Below are 19,327 nucleotides of genomic sequence, written 5' to 3'. Positions count from 1 at the left end.
ATGCGTATTCTTTCTCACTATTCCTTGCAGCCAGAGATGCGTCATGGCTTAGATCCCGTGACTTGCGACAAGAAATAGTTGCATCGAAATTTATGTCTTTTATTTTTGAGGTTGTAGGTTCACTGTATCAAAATGTTCAGATAAATTGCTGATAAGGTTGGATTGAGGGTTTTTGACCAAAGATGGGTGGTTTTTCATCGTTAAATTTGTAACTCAAAATCCAGGTAAGCAAATAATATATTCATACCAATATGGCGGACTCGCGACTCATGGGAAGGCATGAATGGCGGACCGCATGCGCGCCCTAAGTCTACCGGTGTCGAGCGCGGAAAGTGTTGCAATATAACGGATGACGTTTGATATATTTATATGTACGTTTCGTGGAGTGCAATCAGTATCATGTTCTTTATGACAGTAGTACTCTTGAACTATGCCAATCCACAATAAACTAATCCGAACAGTGGGACTTGGCTTTATCGAGTTGCATTCCTATCCTATATCACAAAAGACTGCGTGCAACATTGTAGAAAAAGTTATCTAAAAGTCGAGACAGTATCTTCTTGAGTATGCGGATATTGTATCGCCAGTATATATTAAATGACAATAAATAGCAATTTATTTGAATTAAACTAGTGAAGCGTTTTGTCTGCAGGGTTGCACGCCTTTCCGCTATAATAGAAATAATTTTGATTGGTACTTTCCTATTTTAGGCAAGTTATTCATTTAAATGTTATTTTACTAGATCATATCAAATTACATTATTTGATTTCGATGTGCCTGCCCTACATGTTTCTTAAATTTTTGAAGGTGTTGCAGAAGTATGCAACGGAATGATGCGAACGATGTGAAGCAGCGTCGTGGCAGCGGTCCGAGGGACCAGAGTGGGCAGTCACCACAACAAGAGTCCGTCCAGCACTATGTGTTGACTGGCCAGTTACAGGCTATTACGGGTACAGGCAGGCAGACTACACTAGGTACTGATTGGGTCCAAAATAGAATATTTTTGACAAAACCAGACATTACAGTATCCTATTCTGACCCAGAAGTAAACTGTTTTGTGGGAAAAATCAGAGCTAATAAATAAAAGGAAAGCTGTCTCTCGTTATCTTCACACAATTGACAAAAAAAAACATTGAAAATATATCTATTACTCTCGTGTGTGATGTGCTATTTTCTGTAAGTGGCAAAGACCAAGACTGAAAGAACTTGATAAATTTGGGATGTACCATTTAAGTTGGCAGGTTTAAAAAAAAAGATATCTTGACCTTTACCAGAGCACATGAAATTGTGTTTATTAGTACTAGGCACTTAAGGCATCTGTTTTATATTTTAATAAATGTTTATATCGGAAATTCAATGTCAAACAATAATTGAATTTGCCTCAAATGGGTGCCAATAAGGAGGATAATACAACATTTAATCTAATATTAAATGGAACAAACTCCAGAATCTCGCATATCCATCAGCTTAAATTGTAATTTTAAAAGTTGTATCTTGCATTCAGCAAAAGTAATTTGAGTTTTGTCTGTACTGTTAAAGTTATTTTAAATGATATTTATGATTATCAATACTGCTTTCATTTGAAAGTCCCATATGGCAATGGCAATAAAACTTGACTATTATGCATTCATAGGTTTGCTTCCCTCAGCATCCCCAGGCTCGTCCTTGGGAAGCTCCAATGTGGCAGCCCCAGTTGTTGGTTCCAGCACACCTCTCCAGCACCAGACTGTGGTTGTGTCCTCACAAGACTTGGAGCGCATCTTCACTGGAGGTGCCCCTGGGCCCTCTGCGGTTGCAACCACCCCCGGTCTGTCTGCCCAGGCTCTGCAGAGACAACTGAGCAGTCAAGGTTATAATAATTCTACAGTATAGATGTTTAGCTCTGGTTGACATAATCCATTATGTATATTCCTTGGTCTCGTAACCATTAGAATGTATGACTTATCGTAATACTTGCTAAGATGACATCAAATAAATGAAAGGGGTTGGTTACCAAAGCTAGAGGAGATTTAAAGACCTTTGAGCCGTGACCCCGACCCAACATAAAACTCCAGTGATAACACAGTTGCTGTTATTGCTTGGGACATTTGACCTCTAAAGTCAAAATTTTCAAAAGCTCCAATTTTGATATTGGCACTTGTTTCATAATTATGACATTGATGTATAGATAGATACTAAACACATCCATTGATCAGCTGTTAGAAGAAGAAAAACAGACAGTTCAAAATGTTTCGGTAGATCACTGCCATCAAAGAATTTATTTTTTTTTACTTTTTTTTATGCACTCGGAGCCAAGTGGTTATGACTATCAGCCAAACAAAACTAGCCGAAGTCTATAGTGGTCTTGACTCTTTACAATTCTGACAATTTATACCATAAACACAACATGTTTCATGCTTCATTGCTTACTTTCATTACAATTTCTTTTCGTAGTTGCTAACATGGTCATACATTCAAACATGCATGCATACAAACATACACAAATACTCATTCAATCAAACAATGTCCGACACCTATACAGATGCAAAGAAAAAGACACTGACATACGACAAACGGACACCATAGCAGACACTGACAGACTTAAACCCTGTCACTGTTAGACAAACACAATTCACTGAGAGCCTAATAAAAAAAACCACACCATCAGTCAGATACACATAGAAAGACAGTTATACATTATTGAATTTGATATCAAATTACTTTATTTTACCATATGACATGTATCTGGGTTGTCTGGTCTCTTTTCTTTCCAGTTTATCTAAAACTCAGAATTGTTTCCGTCGTCTGTAAAACCTACCACACATCAGTCTTTAGTTAACTGGGTCCATGTTACTGGTATTTGACAATGTATATTAAAACAAAAGGGGTTGGTTACCAAAGCTAGAGGAGATTTAAAGACCTTTGAGCCGTGACCCCGACCCAACATAAAACTCCAGTGATAACACAGTTGCTGTTATTGCTTGGGACATTCAACCTCTAAAGTCAAAATTTTCAAAAGCTCCAATTTTGATATTGGCACTTGTTTCATAATTATGACATTGATATATAGATAGATACTAAACACATCCATTGATCAGCTGTTGGAAGAAGAAAAAATATACGGTTCAAAATGTTTCGGTAGATACCTGCCATCAAAGTTTTTTTTTTTTTTTATGCACTCTGAGCCAAGTGGTTATGACTATCAGCCAAACAAAACTAGCCGAAGTCTATAGTGGTCTTGACTCTTTACAATTCTGACAATTTATACCATAAACACAACATGTTTCATGCTTCATTGCTTACTTTCATTACCATTTCTTTTCGTAGTTGCTAACATGGTCATACATTCAAACATGCATACAAACATACACAAATACTCATTCAATCAAACAATGTCTGACACCTATACAGATGCAAAAAAAAAGACACTGACATACGACAAACGGACACCATAGCAGACACTGACAGACTTAAACCCTGTCACTGTTAGACAAACACAATTCACTGAGAGCCTAATAAAAAAAAAACACACCATCAGTCAGATACACATAGAAAGACAGTTATACATTATTGAATTTGATATCAAACTACTTTATTTTACCATATGACATGTATTTGGGTTGTCTGGTCTCTTTTCTTTCCAGTTTATCTAAAACTCAGAATTGTTTCCGTCGTCTGTAAAACCTACCACACATCAGTCTTTAGTTAACTGGGTCCATGTTACTGGTATTTGACAATATATATTACAACAAAATGGGTTGGTTACCAAAGCTAGAGGAGATTTAAAGACCTTTGAGCCGTGACCCCGACCCAACATAAAACTCCAGTGATAACACAGTTGCTGTTATTGCTTGGGACATTCAACCTCTAAAGTCAAAATTTTCAAAAGCTCCAATTTTGATATTGGCACTTGTTTCATAATTATGACATTGATATATAGATAGATACTAAGCGCATTCATTGATCAGCTGTTGGAAGAAACAAAATAAACAGTTCAAAATGTTTCGGTAGGTAACTGCCATCAAAGAATTTTTTTTTTTTACTTTTTTTTTATGCACTCTGAGCCAAGTGGTTATGACTATCAGCCAAACAAAACTAGCCGAAGTCTATAGTGGTCTTGACTCTTTACAATTCTGACAATTTATACCATAAACACAACATGTTTCATGCTTCATTGCTTACTTTCATTACCATTTCTTTTCGTAGTTGCTAACATGGTCCTACATTCAAACATGCATGCATACAAACATACACAAATACTCATTCAATCAAACAATGTCCGACACCTATACAGATGCAAAAAAAAAGACACTGACATACGACAAACGGACACCATAGCAGACACTGACAGACTTAAACCCTGTCACTGTTAGACAAACACAATTCACTGAGAGCCTAATAAAAAAAACCACACCATCAGTCAGATACACATAGAAAGACAGTTATACATTATTGAATTTGATATCAAACTACTTTATTTTACCATATGACATGTATCTGGGTTGTCTGGTCTCTTTTCTTTCCAGTTTATCTAAAACTCAGAATTGTTTCCGTCGTCTGTAAAACCTACCACACATCAGTCTTTAGTTAACTGGGTCCATGTTACTGGTATTTGACAATATATATTAAAACAAAATGGGTTGGTTACCAAAGCTAGAGGAGATTTAAAGACCTTTGAGCCGTGACCCCGACCCAACATAAAACTCCAGTGATAACACAGTTGCTGTTATTGCTTGGGACATTTGACCTCTAAAGTCAAAATTTTCAAAAGCTCCAATTTTGGTATTGGCACTTGTTTCATAATTATGACATTGATATATAGATAGATACTAAACACATCCATTGATCAGCTGTTAGAAGAAAAAAAATAAACAGTTCAAAATGTTTCGGTAGATCACTGCCATCAAAGAATTTATTTTTTTTTTACTTTTTTTTATGCACTCGGAGCCAAGTGGTTATGACTATCAGCCAAACAAAACTAGTCGAAGTCTTTATTGATCTTGACTCTTTACAATTCTGACAATTTATGCCATAAACACAACGTGTTTCATGCTTCATTGCTTACTTTCATTACCATTTTTTTTCGTAGTTGCTAACATGGTCATACATTCAAACATGCATAAAAACACACACAAATACTCATTCAATCAAACAATGTCCGACACCTATACAGATGCAAAAAAAAAGACACTGACATACGACAAACGGACACCATAGCAGACACTGACAGACTTAAACCCTGTCACTGTTAGAAAAACACAATTCACTGAGAGCCTAATAAAAAAAAAACCCACCATCAGTCCGATACACATAGAAAGACAGTTTTACATTATTGAATTTGATATCAAACTACTTTATTTTACCGTATGACATGTATTTGGGTTGTCTGGTCTCTTTTCTTTCCAGTTTATCTAAAACTCTGAATTGTTTCCGTCGTCTGTAAAACCTACCACACATCAGTCTTCAGTTAACTGGGTCCATGTTACTGGTATTTGACGATGTATATTAAAACAAAATGGGTTGGATTACCAAAGCTAGAGGAGATTTAAAGACCTTTGAGCCGTGACTTCAACCCAACATCAAATTCCAGTAGTAACCTTCATAGTGTTACTGCTGGGAACAAATTCTATAGAAAATAATTTTGTATGAAGGTATTGGGTCAAAATTTCATTAAATGCAATTACCTGAATGTTGCCTATAATTAGTAATTACATATATATATAATGCATACTAGTATAGAAAATAATCATATTTCTGAAATATACTTAACTTATTGTTGTAAACTGTTATTAAAGGGCACAGCAATATGTTCAATGCAAACTGTGAACTAGATAAAACAGTTTCTGATGGGTTCAAGTATGACTCACCAAAGGAAAGTAGCTTTCTGATTTGCATATATTTGTGTGCTGTTGTGTGGCAGGAGTTAGTGATACTAATATATAATGTTTTACGGTATGATTGATAAATTTGTATTTTCAGGTATTGTTGGTGTGATCAGCCCAGGGGTGTCCAGAACAGTAACTGGACCATTCTCAGGTGGTGCCACCACTGCCCTGATCAGACAGGCAGGTGCCACTCCCTCAGGACCCGAGTTGCAAATTCCACCAACACTGACCCTGGTGACGGCGACCACACCCAGCGGGGCCCCGGGAGTGGGGACCTTGAGCGCCAGCGGAGCTACAGTGCACCATCATGGTCTGAGCCCTTCACGGGGGACCCCACCAACCCCTCGAGCCAACCTTCAGCAACCATCTCAAAATATGAGCATTCAACCTACCGGACAGCAACAAACTCCTAAGACTATCGTTGCAGCGGGTGCTACAGCGCCAACGTCTGCAACAAACCTAGCCATGGTTGGGAAAGTTCTACAAGACACAAAACCCAGCATAACTCCTCTTGGCCTCACACACACATTTCCCAACCTCACAGCACTAGCCAACCAATCGGCTATGGGGCCCTCTCCCAAAAAGAAAGTGAAGGTTGAGGAGAAAGCACCAGCTACTACAGAAATTGCCAACAACAGGAAACTTATTCTTGACCAGAAACACCGAGAGATGATAGAGATAAAAGAGAACTACATAGAGTACCTGACTGAGCTGTTCTTCCTCCAGAATAGTGGGAACATGATGGATTATCACACATGGAAAAAGCGGCCCACACCCCAGCTTGTACACTTCCTTAAATCTGGGAACCTTGACAGTGATGAGGAGGATGATCATGGACAAGAGAGAAAGATCAACAATGAAGTGAGTGTTTTGCATGTTCACACAAGGCAAGCTGTGTTTTTCCTGACTATATTATTAGCAAACCTTATTTTTCCCAGAAAGGAATTAAAAATTCCCAATTGTGTACATAGATAAAAAGTTCCGAAAAACACAAAAATATATAATTGCAAATATTGTATAAAATAGATCAGAAAAATGGACAATCAGTTGTTAAAATTGATGTGTGCCATCATGTATACAGCAAGAATTTACACTGCATTATAAGACTGGTAAGCATAACACTTACGAAACAATTACCATATTAGCGTGTTTATCTATAATTTTTTCACATAAATTACACATAAAATTAAGAAGAATTCAATCAACTGAATTTCCTCCCAAAACACTGAAAAAATACTGCATTAGGAGTTTCAGGAAGAATTTTGGATTTGCTTGCAAAAAATAGTGAAGTTTTCGATTGGAAAAAATATTATTTTACATTGTTGGCTGGTATTCCTAATTTCCAAAAATGAAATATGACTTCTTAAAAGTAAAATACTTTCATTGTATGGAATTGGCCTATTCAAATTACTTTCTTTTATTTGGTAATCTAGGATATATCTAAAAGTGAAAATTGTCGTTCATGACTTGAATGTATAAAAAAAGTTTTAAAAAAATTTGTTGATTTCTTGAGCAAATTTAAAATATAATGCAAAGTTGTCCATGTTTTGGATTGTTTTGTGAACTATGAAGAAGGAAGTGGCGACTAATAGAATTGTTTATTTCAGGTAAAGGTGATCACATGCAGTGGAAGCAATGTTCCCCTGGCAACACCAGTTGCCATATCAACCACGCTACCACCCTCTGTAGCTGCCCTGAATCAGCAAGGTAAGGTGTCCGCTTGTGTGGCATGTGAATCGCTTACCAGTCACTTTGTTGAAGAACTTCAGTAGCAATGAGCTGAAGTGAAGTATGTTTCATTGCTTAAACATTTTAGGGAAGCTGATTTTATCATATAATTACATTGTATATAGTTATATATATGATGCAAGAATTAAATGATGCAATGAATTTTTTTTTTTTTTTTTTGAATTTTGGACACAAATTTAGGGCCTGGAATATGTAAACAGATCTATCCATGTGTCAAATATGAAGTGAAACCTGATTTATTACTTTTTCACATAGAGATCCAAAAATGTTAATGAATTTGATTTTTAACTTGAATCCAAATATTCATAGAATAATGTTACGGACTCTTTTGAGATTTGAATTCTTTTGAAAGCCCTATTATTGTTAGATTCAGCTTAGAAATATCTATCTAGTGATGCTTTAGTTTGTGAACACACATTCTGTTATACACATTGATTTCTATGTTGCATGTTCAAGTTTCAGTAATATATGTATTGCACATTTCTATTTGCATATAATATATCTACATTTATTGTTGTGATCACAAATTAATCGAAGATGTCCGATGACAAAATAATTTTGGTTCATTGTGGTTTAAAAAATTCCACAGTGATAACTATTTAACTAGAAAAATCTATTTCCATTTACATTGTATTATATCAATGATCTGGGCATCCAGTTGACCCTGGATTTATTTTTAGCATTTTCAAAAGTCAAATTACTACTTCTCGGTCAAAACATGTCAAATAGACATGTTGTCATTTCCAGGAGTCATGATCTCATTTTTGGAAGTCAGCAACATACTCTCAAGGGTCAACTAGAAGCTGAATTATTAATTGATACTGTCAACAAGAGTTTGCGTAAAGGGGGCTTAGCTTGTTTGGCTGTTTTTAAGCATGGCGATCATGCTGGCCTTTGCTGATATGTTGAAAGTAGTAAATTACTTTGTAAGAATTTACATCATAAGATTAACATAAAACTCCTAATATATTATGTCATTCAGACTTTTTGAAAGTCCACACATTTGCATGGAAAATGTTATATATGTATAGTTCTTCTTCAAAACAGTCAAATTCAGCTTGCGCTTGCAATAGTGACATTTCGCTTGTCTGCCAGTATGATTGAAAGCCGAATGAATGGAGCCATATGTTATGTAGACTTGATAGACATGCGTCTGCCATTATTGATTTAAGTTTAAAACTCGAAATAAATGAACAAAATATGTCGTTTGTGCAACCTTTTGCTATGTGATAGAAAAAAAATCATTGTTTTAAGTAATGTTTTACTGAATATTTAGCTTATATTTTGTGTTGTAATTATATATTTCATTTTCACATCATTTCATTCTTTACATTTTTGTTCATTTGACTAACAGCGACTCTTTTCATTTGCATAATTACAGAATATATCCAGGCTAGTTCATTATGAATTTTAAAAAATCAAAACAATATTTTATAAAAAAAAGTCTTGATTTTTTTTTCAAAATTGCAAAAATGGATTGAGAAATATTGTATGGAAAATCAGAGGTATCTATTCTATAACTAAAAGGTTAATTTGATGGTCCAATAAGGCTGAGGAGAGCAGAAAATATTTAAACGTGCTAGAATGACATTCAAAATTGTTTCATTATAATATGAATTGGGATATATTCCAAACTTGTAGTTGTCGTTGTTTAACATTCACTTTGAATTAAATCTTATGTTTACATTGATGTACAGGCCTTCTGATTTGATGTTGTCTGCTTCAAATGATGTATGTATATATACACACACTGTGCCTTCTGTTGATTTTATACTTTTTATTTTTGCCTGTGCTCGGCTCACTGTGGATTGTAGCTAGTAGACTGTCGTCCAAAACCTTTCTTTATTACCCTGCCTGTCATCATCTTTAGTTTATTATGTGGTTCTTGTTTCTTTAGCATCCCATTTTCGATCAATAACAAAGTTAAATACCTACAAGGGACTAGTCTGGGGCCTTATGATGATATAATTGGTGTGTAACCTGAATGGGTGTTGTGGCTTTGCATCAATAAAGTATAGCTGTATTTGCGGTAGATGTATTTAAAAGATTGCTATTTTAACAAAGTGCTAAATTTGCTATACTTGTAATATAAAAGATTTTAAAACGTTATTATGCTTTGGTTTATAGAATATTTAATAAAGACATATGTGCATTCTTTAAAGAAATGAATCCTGCTTTTAATTTCTAATCAGTGCAAATACTTGGTGAAATTATATATGGATGTAAATTAAAGCAGTATGATGTCAATGATTTAAGTTTCTCTATATATATTCTTTCCATAATGTGCAAATCCAATAGTCAATGAATAACAAAATCAGGAAAGTTTCACTGTATCAAGGGTCTGTCTAATTTACTGTAGCATATTAAAAGTAGGCCAATTACTGACCCCATTCCAAATTGAGATTATTTCATAGCAAAGCCAAATTCCCAAAACCTGCAAAATCGGGGTTTGAATTGAACATCGAGAGAGACCACATGTATACATAGGGAGAGCAGTATCATGATCATTGTCACATCTGCATCATTTATCATTTTAATGCATTTTTGAGTTGTGGCCCATTTCAGTGAAAATTGTGTACATAGATCTATCAATACGAATGGTAGATATCTGGAATTCATTATTGTGAATGTTCTATATATCAATCGAAAAGTTAAAGAGGCATTGTGGACAGTATAGGCTGTTACTTATAGTGATTCATGGCTTACGGTTATGTTGTATGCCACACATCAGTACAGTTCTGTTTTTGGTATAAAGGTATTGCTTTACTCTGACCATAATCTAATTGACATGCTTCATGATGAGGTTCGAGTCTTAACCTAGCAGATGTTGGAAGATTTAAGATGTTGTTTGCTAATTTAAGCGAAGTTATGCCTTTGTCACAATAAATCTGAGATGTTGCAATTTAAGGCCGAATAAACCCTAAGCCCATCTTACAGTAATTTAGTCTAGACCCTTGTCACAGTTAAGAATGATAGTGAATGAGGTGTTTTGGTGCTGCAGGTTTTGAGACTCGGCGGCCGGGAGGTCGGCATGGTATGGTGTTTGGCCATGTACAGCCGGCTCTGGCCTGCTCCTCGTCCTCAAGTGTGTCCTCCGTGCCACACAATCCTCCCATCTCCTCCTCCTCTTCCTCGTCCTTACAGTCCACAGTGGTGCCGGCACAGCCTCACACGGGGCCAACGCAAACAGGTGCTCACCAGTTTGTATATAACTACCTGGCCATCTGCCAGGGTCCTGCCATCTCCACAGTAGCTATAGCTTCTAAGAATTTCATTGGCTTGATTCAGCTAGATTGAGTTTCATGATGTATAGCTCTTTAAAGGAAAATTTTTAGTGTCTGGTAATTTTGCAAGCTGACATCCGAAGACTATTTGAAATTTGTTGGTCAGCACCAATGTATGTATCTCGATTTTTTGGAAAGACTAAACGGTAATTTACTGGAGTGCCTGGTTTAATGAAGGCATCAAATAGAAATGAACTAGTGGATATCGTTACTGTGAAGATGGTGTATTTACAATTTTGTCGTCATTCCATCATGGATGTTGTGCTGCTCTAACCAATGGAAGGTTCTTCAATCCTTTTAGATGGAAAAAATAAATAAATAAAAATATCTCAATTTGGTGATATTTCTGGACGTGTTACAAATATGTTCAGTGAAACACAAGACCATTGGACAACAGAAGTTACCTTTGTTCTAGATCTGCTTATGATCTTCTTAGTGGGCAACAGAGCATGATGAAATGAGAATTGGGCAACAGCTAGCATGGGACGTAGCACTTACTGCGTTTGAGGTCTGTGGCATGCTTCCATACAGAACCCTTGTCTGACTTGAACTTCTAGTATAAGTCCTGTACAGCCTTCAAGTAAACATTGTCTTGCTTATCTGTCATAGATCTGTTAAAGATTTATCACCAGGTTACAGACATGCAGTGTTTGTCCTGTAAGATTGAATTGATGGGTTCGTATGAAGGATGCTCGAGAACAAATGACAGTAAAAAAAGATAACACTTCAAAGAGCAAAAGGTTCATCTGTTGAAAGTAATAATTTCATATATTGTCAGGTTTGAACTTAAAGGTTGACTGTTTATAATTTGAGTTGTGATGAAGGCGAAGGGGACAAATCAGAAGATACATTTTGTTGGCTGCTTTGACACTGATTGAATATAACATTGACAAAAAAAAAGCTAGTAAGGCTTCACAAAAAGATACGTCTTTCTGCTAACATGCCAGTCTGGAAATGTTTATTTTATTTTTAAACACTTTTTTCTGTTAGAGGTATAGAAACAAGGAATCTGAATAATCCATCCTTTAAATGCAAAAATACAGGGTCTTCAGGACAAGCAGAAACACTAGTATTTATTTTAGGCCTAATTATGATAACCTTTGATTCAAATATTGATAATTGTCAGTCAGTGATTCTGGTTGCAAAGATAGCTATAATGAAGTTTCACTTTTGCCGAGTTTTGGGTCAAACGAATCGGAAAATGATTCAAACTGTCCTGAATACCAACAGCAACACAGTTCTAGTTTTATAACTGCAAAAACTGTCATTACACCTCTGGTAGTGGTTATAGAGCGACAGTCCCATGCTACAGTCTGAGCCAGCTTTTGATTTCATGTCAAAGCAATTATAAATATTAATATTTCAAAGTAAACATATTTCATTGAGCTTTGTGCTAGCTATTGAAAAGGCACTTTGTGTATATATAATACATTCATATCATTTATGTGGAGAAACAGTTACTTTTAAATTTCTTCTCTGTTTTCAGGTGTCAATGGTTTGTTCTTGAAACTTGATTAAAACGAAATCAATAATTCTGTTCCTCTACACTGGTATGCAATGTTCCACATTGCTAACATTGCATCAAGGGTCAAATTCCACAAATTTGAGGTCATTATTAGAGAAAAAGGTCACCAGAATATGACCTCCCAGTGTTTTTTCCTGATCATTTTAGGAAATTTGGCATTGAGATAGGTAAAATTTTGTTGACTCCATTGGTTAAAAAAAACCATGCACAACGGGGAGGTAAAACTTTAATGAATTCATTGGGGAAACAAACTTAAAAGCATACACAATGCGAAATGGGGCCTAAATTTCAACCAAAATATATAGGCAGGACAAGGAACCACCTCTTGTGATTTATTAAAAAAGAAATTACACTTGTTAATGTTGTATGAACAGAATGATTTGATTTTGTCAGTTTTTAAATATTTTGTTGCAGAGAAGACAACAATAACAAATTTGGTTAATTTTGAGCCTTACATACAGGTTTTTATCTTTGGCACTTGACCTATATTCTTTAAAAATTTGAAATTGAGTGCCCTTGAGTGAATCCTGGTGAAGTTTTGATTATCTCTAGAAATTGTTCATCTGGAATTAATACGAGTTAAATGTTTTTGTGTTAGGAAATTAGTTATTGATTTGTTCTTTCTGATATATAGCACCAAGCCAGAGGACAGCAGCAAGTACAACCACCAACAGCACAACAACCCTAACAACATCCACTGTGGCAACGGTGTCTATGCCACAACTACAGAGTCAGATGTCAAAGGCTGCGGATACAAAGCCACCTGTCATACACACTACACACACCACAAAGGCCACACACACTATATCAACGTAAGTACCACCCAACATCCTGATGAAAGTTTTAGGGCCCTGACTGTTTACCATTCACAAGATTCTTGTTCGTAGTGTGTTAATTCCATGAAATAGTATTGACATTAAATTAGGTAAAATTATATTCCTGCATTACGTTAGCGAGACATAGAGTCACCTAGTCACTTTTCTGTAGTGTCATTGGTGCTAATGTAACTCGGAAATAGACTGCAGCTCTATGCGCTGGTGCTGTTATGTACAGTGATCGGTCACCAAATTGCTGGCAACATTCTTGGAAATCTTCCATCAAAAATGAAAATTTTCTTACCTTGTCCTCATTAGATATTTCTACTCGGTAAACTAAACAATAATTTGAAGTAAAAAGTGTTGGTTGAATCATTACCCCTGATAAAAAGTTGGTGCAAAAAAAAAAAAAATTAAGTTTAAACAACAACCTTAAAGAAAATTGGAAAGTTTGAAGCTGGAATATTAAGATGCAATTTGAGTTTTGATACATCATATCAATTGGCAGAGAGAATAAAACTAAAAATTTATCTTGTTGTTTAGGATTATTGATGTTTCTTCATGTAACACGAGTTCCATGGTTACACATTTAACTAGTGAATTTTGCCCGGATGCATGTAATTTATCGAAATTAGTAATCTTTGGCAACACTGGTTGTCACCAAAATCCAAATGTTACAGAAAGTGAAAAAGAAAAGGGAAAAAAAATCCCCAAAAAAATCTAGAATGTCATGGCAGCATTGCAACCGCTGGCTATAATTTTTATAAAATTTTCCACAGATAATTGAGATGAATTAAACTTTAAAGGTAACAATATTGGAGTTGTCAAAGAACAAAAAGCAAGAAATGTCTTCTAATTTCTAAATCTCATGCATTGTCATTCATGGATATATTGACAGATCAAATCAGCCACAGTCAACGATTCGCTTGCCCAAGTCTCCCCCAACCTCTCCTGGTGGGACACCCCGTCTTCACACGCGTCAACACACAATATCCAACATCTACGATGGTTCCATTGGCTCACAGGAGGCTATAGTAGAGCGAGCAAAACAGGTAAGTGTATAAAAATAGTGTTAATTTCTGGAACAAACATGGATCAAGGGGGAAAATTTTTCACCCAAAATTTAACTCGTTTTTAAAGGTATTCTGTGTCCCACTCGACAGCAGTAAGGTCTAGATTGTCTGGTCACTTGCTGTACACAACTGTGTGAACGTGGAAGATAAAATACAATTCTGCTTCCATGCATGGTGAACCAATACCATCTATGGCAATGGAAATTGAAACATTGGTACTATATATTCATAAAATAAGTTCATGGGTTGTAACCAGCCTACACATGCAAAAGCAGTTGTAAAATTGTTAGCAAATACTGTTTCATTGTCCTGCAAAACCTCATAGTAATATATGTCTAAATATTGTACTGACCAAAATGGCCTTAAGCCCTGTGTTCATTCATCAAAATCATTTTCAGATAAAGAACAAACTGCATTAATGTTTAATTGATGTGGTTGAAACATGTTTGATTCTGCATGACAGGAGGCACAGGTGATGCAGCGGGTGGCAGAACTTCGTAAGGAGGGACTTTGGTCATCACGCCGGCTGCCGAAGGTGCAGGAGCCGCCACGAAACAAAAGCCACTGGGACTACCTATTGGAGGAGATGCAGTGGCTGGCAGCAGATTTCCAGCAGGAGCGCAAATGGAAGAAAGCTGCTGCACGAAAGGTGTGTAATGGCAGATTTTACTTACTTTGGCCCTTAAATTAAGTTAAATTAAGTTTGTTTAAGTATCTGTCAACAGTTAAGGTCCCTCTAGAATTGTCAAGACAACATCTTTAAAATGAACCCTGCTAGCAACCTGTATCATCACCATAACTAGGTCACACAGTTTTATAACATAAATTGAACCATATTCTCTATTTTGGTTATAAGACTTTATAGGAATCCTTTAATTAACATCTACCTCAAGTTTTCACTTTGAATGAGTCGAGACATAGAGTCACCAAGTCACTTGTACAATAGTATCGTTGGTGCTAATGTAACTCGGATATAAAAGCAGCATTTTGCCCTGATTACTCTTGTTATGGAATGATCAGTTTCCTATTGGCTGGCTACAGTTCTTTAATTAAACTTTTGATGAAGTTGGTAGAAGAAAATAAGAAACAAAATTATTCAGTGTATTTAATTACTAACTTTTCAACCAGGTGGCCAAGATGGTGTCCAAGTATTTCCAGGACCTTGAGCAGAAAGAGATCAGAGCAGAGAAGGAAGAGGCACAGAAACTGAAGAGGATAGCTGGACAGATCGCAAAACAGGTCCGCGAATTCTGGACAAATGTAGAAAAGGTGAGTTTGATAAGTCTCTTTAATTATGGGCAAATATTCTGTGAATTCTGTATGTTTTCAAAAGAAAAGTGCCGAGATATGCAGTAGTGTAAATGTCTTAAATTTACAATGATATTGAGCTATTGAAGTTGTGGTCTCGAAGTTACTGATTTAATGTTTGGATTACTTTACAGGTTGTGCAATATAAACAACAGACAAGAAATGAAGAAAAGAGAAAGAAGGCTTTAGACCTTCACCTGAATTTTATTGTGGATCAGACAGAGAAGTACTCGACCTGGTTAACAGAAGGCTTGAAAAAAGACAGAGCAGGATCTTCTGGAGGGTCAGGTGTCACCACCCCTGAACACTCCATAGATGGTGGTGATCGTAAGTTTCTTTGGGAATTGCTTTCAGGCAAACTGGTCCGATGCTTATCTGAAATATTTTTGAATTGTGGCCAAAGTCAAGTCTGGAATATGAAGTGAAACTTAAAATTAACCATTGTTGATGGAATAAATTTCATTTGAACACACCTTTAAGATGTAATGGTTACTTTTTTCTGTCTCTGTGAAAACATTTGAAGATGAAATATTTATTTCCTATGTAGGTCATACAGTTTTCTTCTCTACATCAGGCCTGAATCATTATTCTTATACAATTTCTGTTATTGTTAATTCCTATTTAGCACTTAGATTGTTTAATTGTTCCTCTGTATAGGTGAGTTTGAACCAGAAGCTGATGAATCTGATGATGAAGAAACCATAGAAAAAGCAGAGGCAGATATGGACGAGGTATTTTTTTTTATGGAATGATAGAATGTTAACTACCCTGTTTCATATTTTGTTTCACAAGATATACTTATATTCCCCATATCACAGATATAATTTAATCTCAACACATGTGTTCCTTGAAGGTAATTAAAATTTTGTTATCTCTAAGCTGACATTACAATTTCTCTCATCATTATTTAGTTTACTATCTTTGGAAAAAAAAATCCCTATATCTATAATGATAATGAATTATCCAGACTTGTGACAGACTGATTTTGATTTTAGACATCAACCCAGGCAGAGTTAGATGCACTACAGAAGGAAGGGGAGGTTCCATTAGAGGAACTTTTGAAGTCCCTTCCCCAGGAAGTCTTGTCGGGCACAGCTAGTCTTACTCAGGATACTGAGGAAGAGGCTGATGAGAAACATGGCAAACAAGATAAGGTATGCTACACAAAACAAATTCTGATTACTACTGCTTATACTTCATCTTTAAACACAACTATTGCTGATTAAATAATTAGATTTACTGGTGGTTGAAGACAATAACAAAGAACAGCAAAGTAGCAAAACAATTAGTACTCAGTTCAGATTTACTATTCTTTGAGTCAACACTTTGAAAAAATACAAACTTTGTCATTTGAACTTAAAATTTTGTGTTCCCAGATATTTAAAATGTTATGATACAAAATGAAGCCAAAATAAATTCAAATCCCTGAGCTCACAACTCTTTGTGAAATCTTCTATAATCACTGAGAGATTACAAATCCAGGGGAGATAAATTCCTACTTAAAACACTTTAATTGCTGTCTGTGCAATTAAAATATCCTGTCGTAGGAAACAATATTTAGGAATAGGTTGCATGTTGTCTTTTGTAGTTTGTTTTTCAAAAATTGTAGTTAGTTTTGATAGCAACGGTATGCTATATGTCATAGTGATAATTTGTTACAGACGTTCATGAATCAATAATACAGAGTGAATATACAAATATCTAATACCCTTTTTAGGACTTCTGAATATTAAAAAAGATTTTATATGATTTTGAATTTAAACAAACTACATCAGTTAATTCAAACTTCAATGGTTGATATCTTAACTATAATAATCTTTTTAACAGTGTGACTGTCAGTTGAAGGGTTTCATTTTAAAAATATACTATTTTAGTGATTTCAAATATTAAAATAAAAGGATTAATACAAAATGAAGCGACAAATACTTACAAATATTTACCCTGAGCTCACAACTCTTAATGAGATCTAATGTGTTCACTGAGAGATTACAAATCCAGGGGAGATAAATTCCTACTTAAAACACTTTAATTGCTGTCTGTGCAATTAAAATATCCTGTCGTACGAAACAATATTAAGGTATACATTGCATGTTGTCTTTTGTAGTTTGTGTTTCAAAAACAGTGAAGTTAGTATTGATAGCAACAGCACAGGGGCTTGGCACGATTTTCCAAATGATAGTCCATATACATATGTATATAGTATCAAGGGTAGTAACTACAAAGAGGGGGAAGACGAACGTATTTAAAAAAAAATAATTTGTCGTATTCTGCGGGTCAAAAATCTTAGTGACACATACATTACATTAAAGAGAAATGTTTTATCTTTCCAATGAGGGTTCGATGAACAAAATTGGCCAAGTATTATCCAAGTTATGACCTGACGAATTCGGAAATAGATACTGAAGTGGCTAGGTCGGAATCTCCCTGTCCGGTTGAATAGTCGCCTCGCCTCTAATGGGTACCTCGATAACCATTCAGAAATCGAAAAATCGACGCTTGCAGCGGTATACAGTAACCATAACTATGTCAATATAGGATGTGGGTTGGTTATGTTATCCGTCATGTGCCGTAGCCAATTCCATATTACATCACCGAGCTTACCGTCAGCAAAAAGAACCACCATCTTTCCCTTCATTCGGAACGCTTCTTGGCTGTACGACCACTGTAACGACATAAACAAAGTCACGAAAGGTTAGGGAAAGATGGCGGTTCTTTTTGCTGACGGTAAGCTCGGTGATGTAATATGGAATTGGCTACGGCACATGACGGATAACATAACCAACCGACATCCTATATTGACATAGTTATGGTTACTGTATACTGCTGCAAGTGTCGATTTTTCGATTTCTGAATGGTTATTGAGGTACCCATTAGAGGCGAGGCGACTATTCAACCGGACAGGGAGATTCCGACCTAGCCATTTCAGTATCTATTTCCGAATTCGTCAGGTCATAACTTGGATAATACTTGGCCAATTTTGTTCATCGAACACTCATTGGAAAGATAAAACATTTCTCTTTAATGTAATGTATGTGTCACTAAGATTTTTGACCCGCAGAATACGACAAATTTTTTTTTTTTTAAATACGTTCGTCTTCCCCCTCTTTGTAGTTACTACCCTTGATACTATATACATATGTATATGGACTATCATTTGGAAAATCGTGCCAAGCCCCTGTGAGCAACAGTATGCTACATGTCATAGTTAATTTGTCACAGACATGAATCAATAATTCAGAGTGAATATACAAATATCTAACACCTTTTCAAGACTTTTGAATGTCAAAACAGAATTTATGATTTTGAAATTAAACAAACTACATTAGTAATTCAAAACTTTAATGGTTGATATCTAAACTATTGAAAATATTTAATACTGCGACTGGAAATTGAAGGTTTTTAAACGAACATTAATGTTCGGTTATTGCAATCAAGAACTGGACTGAGAAATAAAACCATATTTGGTAACCACATTCACCAAAACGCCATCTACTGTCTTTTTCAATGAAATATGGCTGCCACCATGGCCTTACGCTTCAAATAATTTACTTGTTATTTTTAAAAAATATACTATTTTATTGATTTCAAATAGTGAGTATAAAAGGAATGTTACAAAATAAAGCGACAAATACTTACAAATATTTACCCTGAGCTCACAACTCTTAATGAGATCTAATGTGTTCACTGAGAGATTACAAAACCAGGGGAG

General features: G+C 35.5%; 1 protein-coding gene across 1 annotated transcript in view; it reads left to right on the top strand.

Annotated features, from left to right (window-relative positions):
• Window positions 1-13: 13 nt before the first annotated feature.
• Window positions 14-19,327, top strand: part of LOC117332436 (helicase domino-like) — a 58,263-nt gene continuing 38,949 nt past the window's right edge. The window contains 12 exon segments of the mRNA XM_033891337.1: window positions 14-224; window positions 808-974; window positions 1,634-1,849; window positions 5,959-6,725; window positions 7,472-7,571; window positions 13,057-13,234; window positions 14,136-14,289; window positions 14,774-14,959; window positions 15,439-15,579; window positions 15,753-15,945; window positions 16,276-16,349; window positions 16,614-16,772. Of these exon segments, the coding sequence (XP_033747228.1) occupies window positions 821-974; window positions 1,634-1,849; window positions 5,959-6,725; window positions 7,472-7,571; window positions 13,057-13,234; window positions 14,136-14,289; window positions 14,774-14,959; window positions 15,439-15,579; window positions 15,753-15,945; window positions 16,276-16,349; window positions 16,614-16,772 (2,322 nt within the window). The 5' untranslated portion in view covers window positions 14-224; window positions 808-820.

The sequence above is a fragment of the Pecten maximus genome, chromosome 8 (genome assembly GCF_902652985.1).
Source record: "Pecten maximus chromosome 8, xPecMax1.1, whole genome shotgun sequence".
Lineage (NCBI taxonomy): Eukaryota > Metazoa > Mollusca > Bivalvia > Pectinida > Pectinidae > Pecten > Pecten maximus.
The sequence above is the reverse complement of the archived record's forward strand: the minus strand, read 5'-3'. Positions and strand labels throughout refer to the sequence as shown.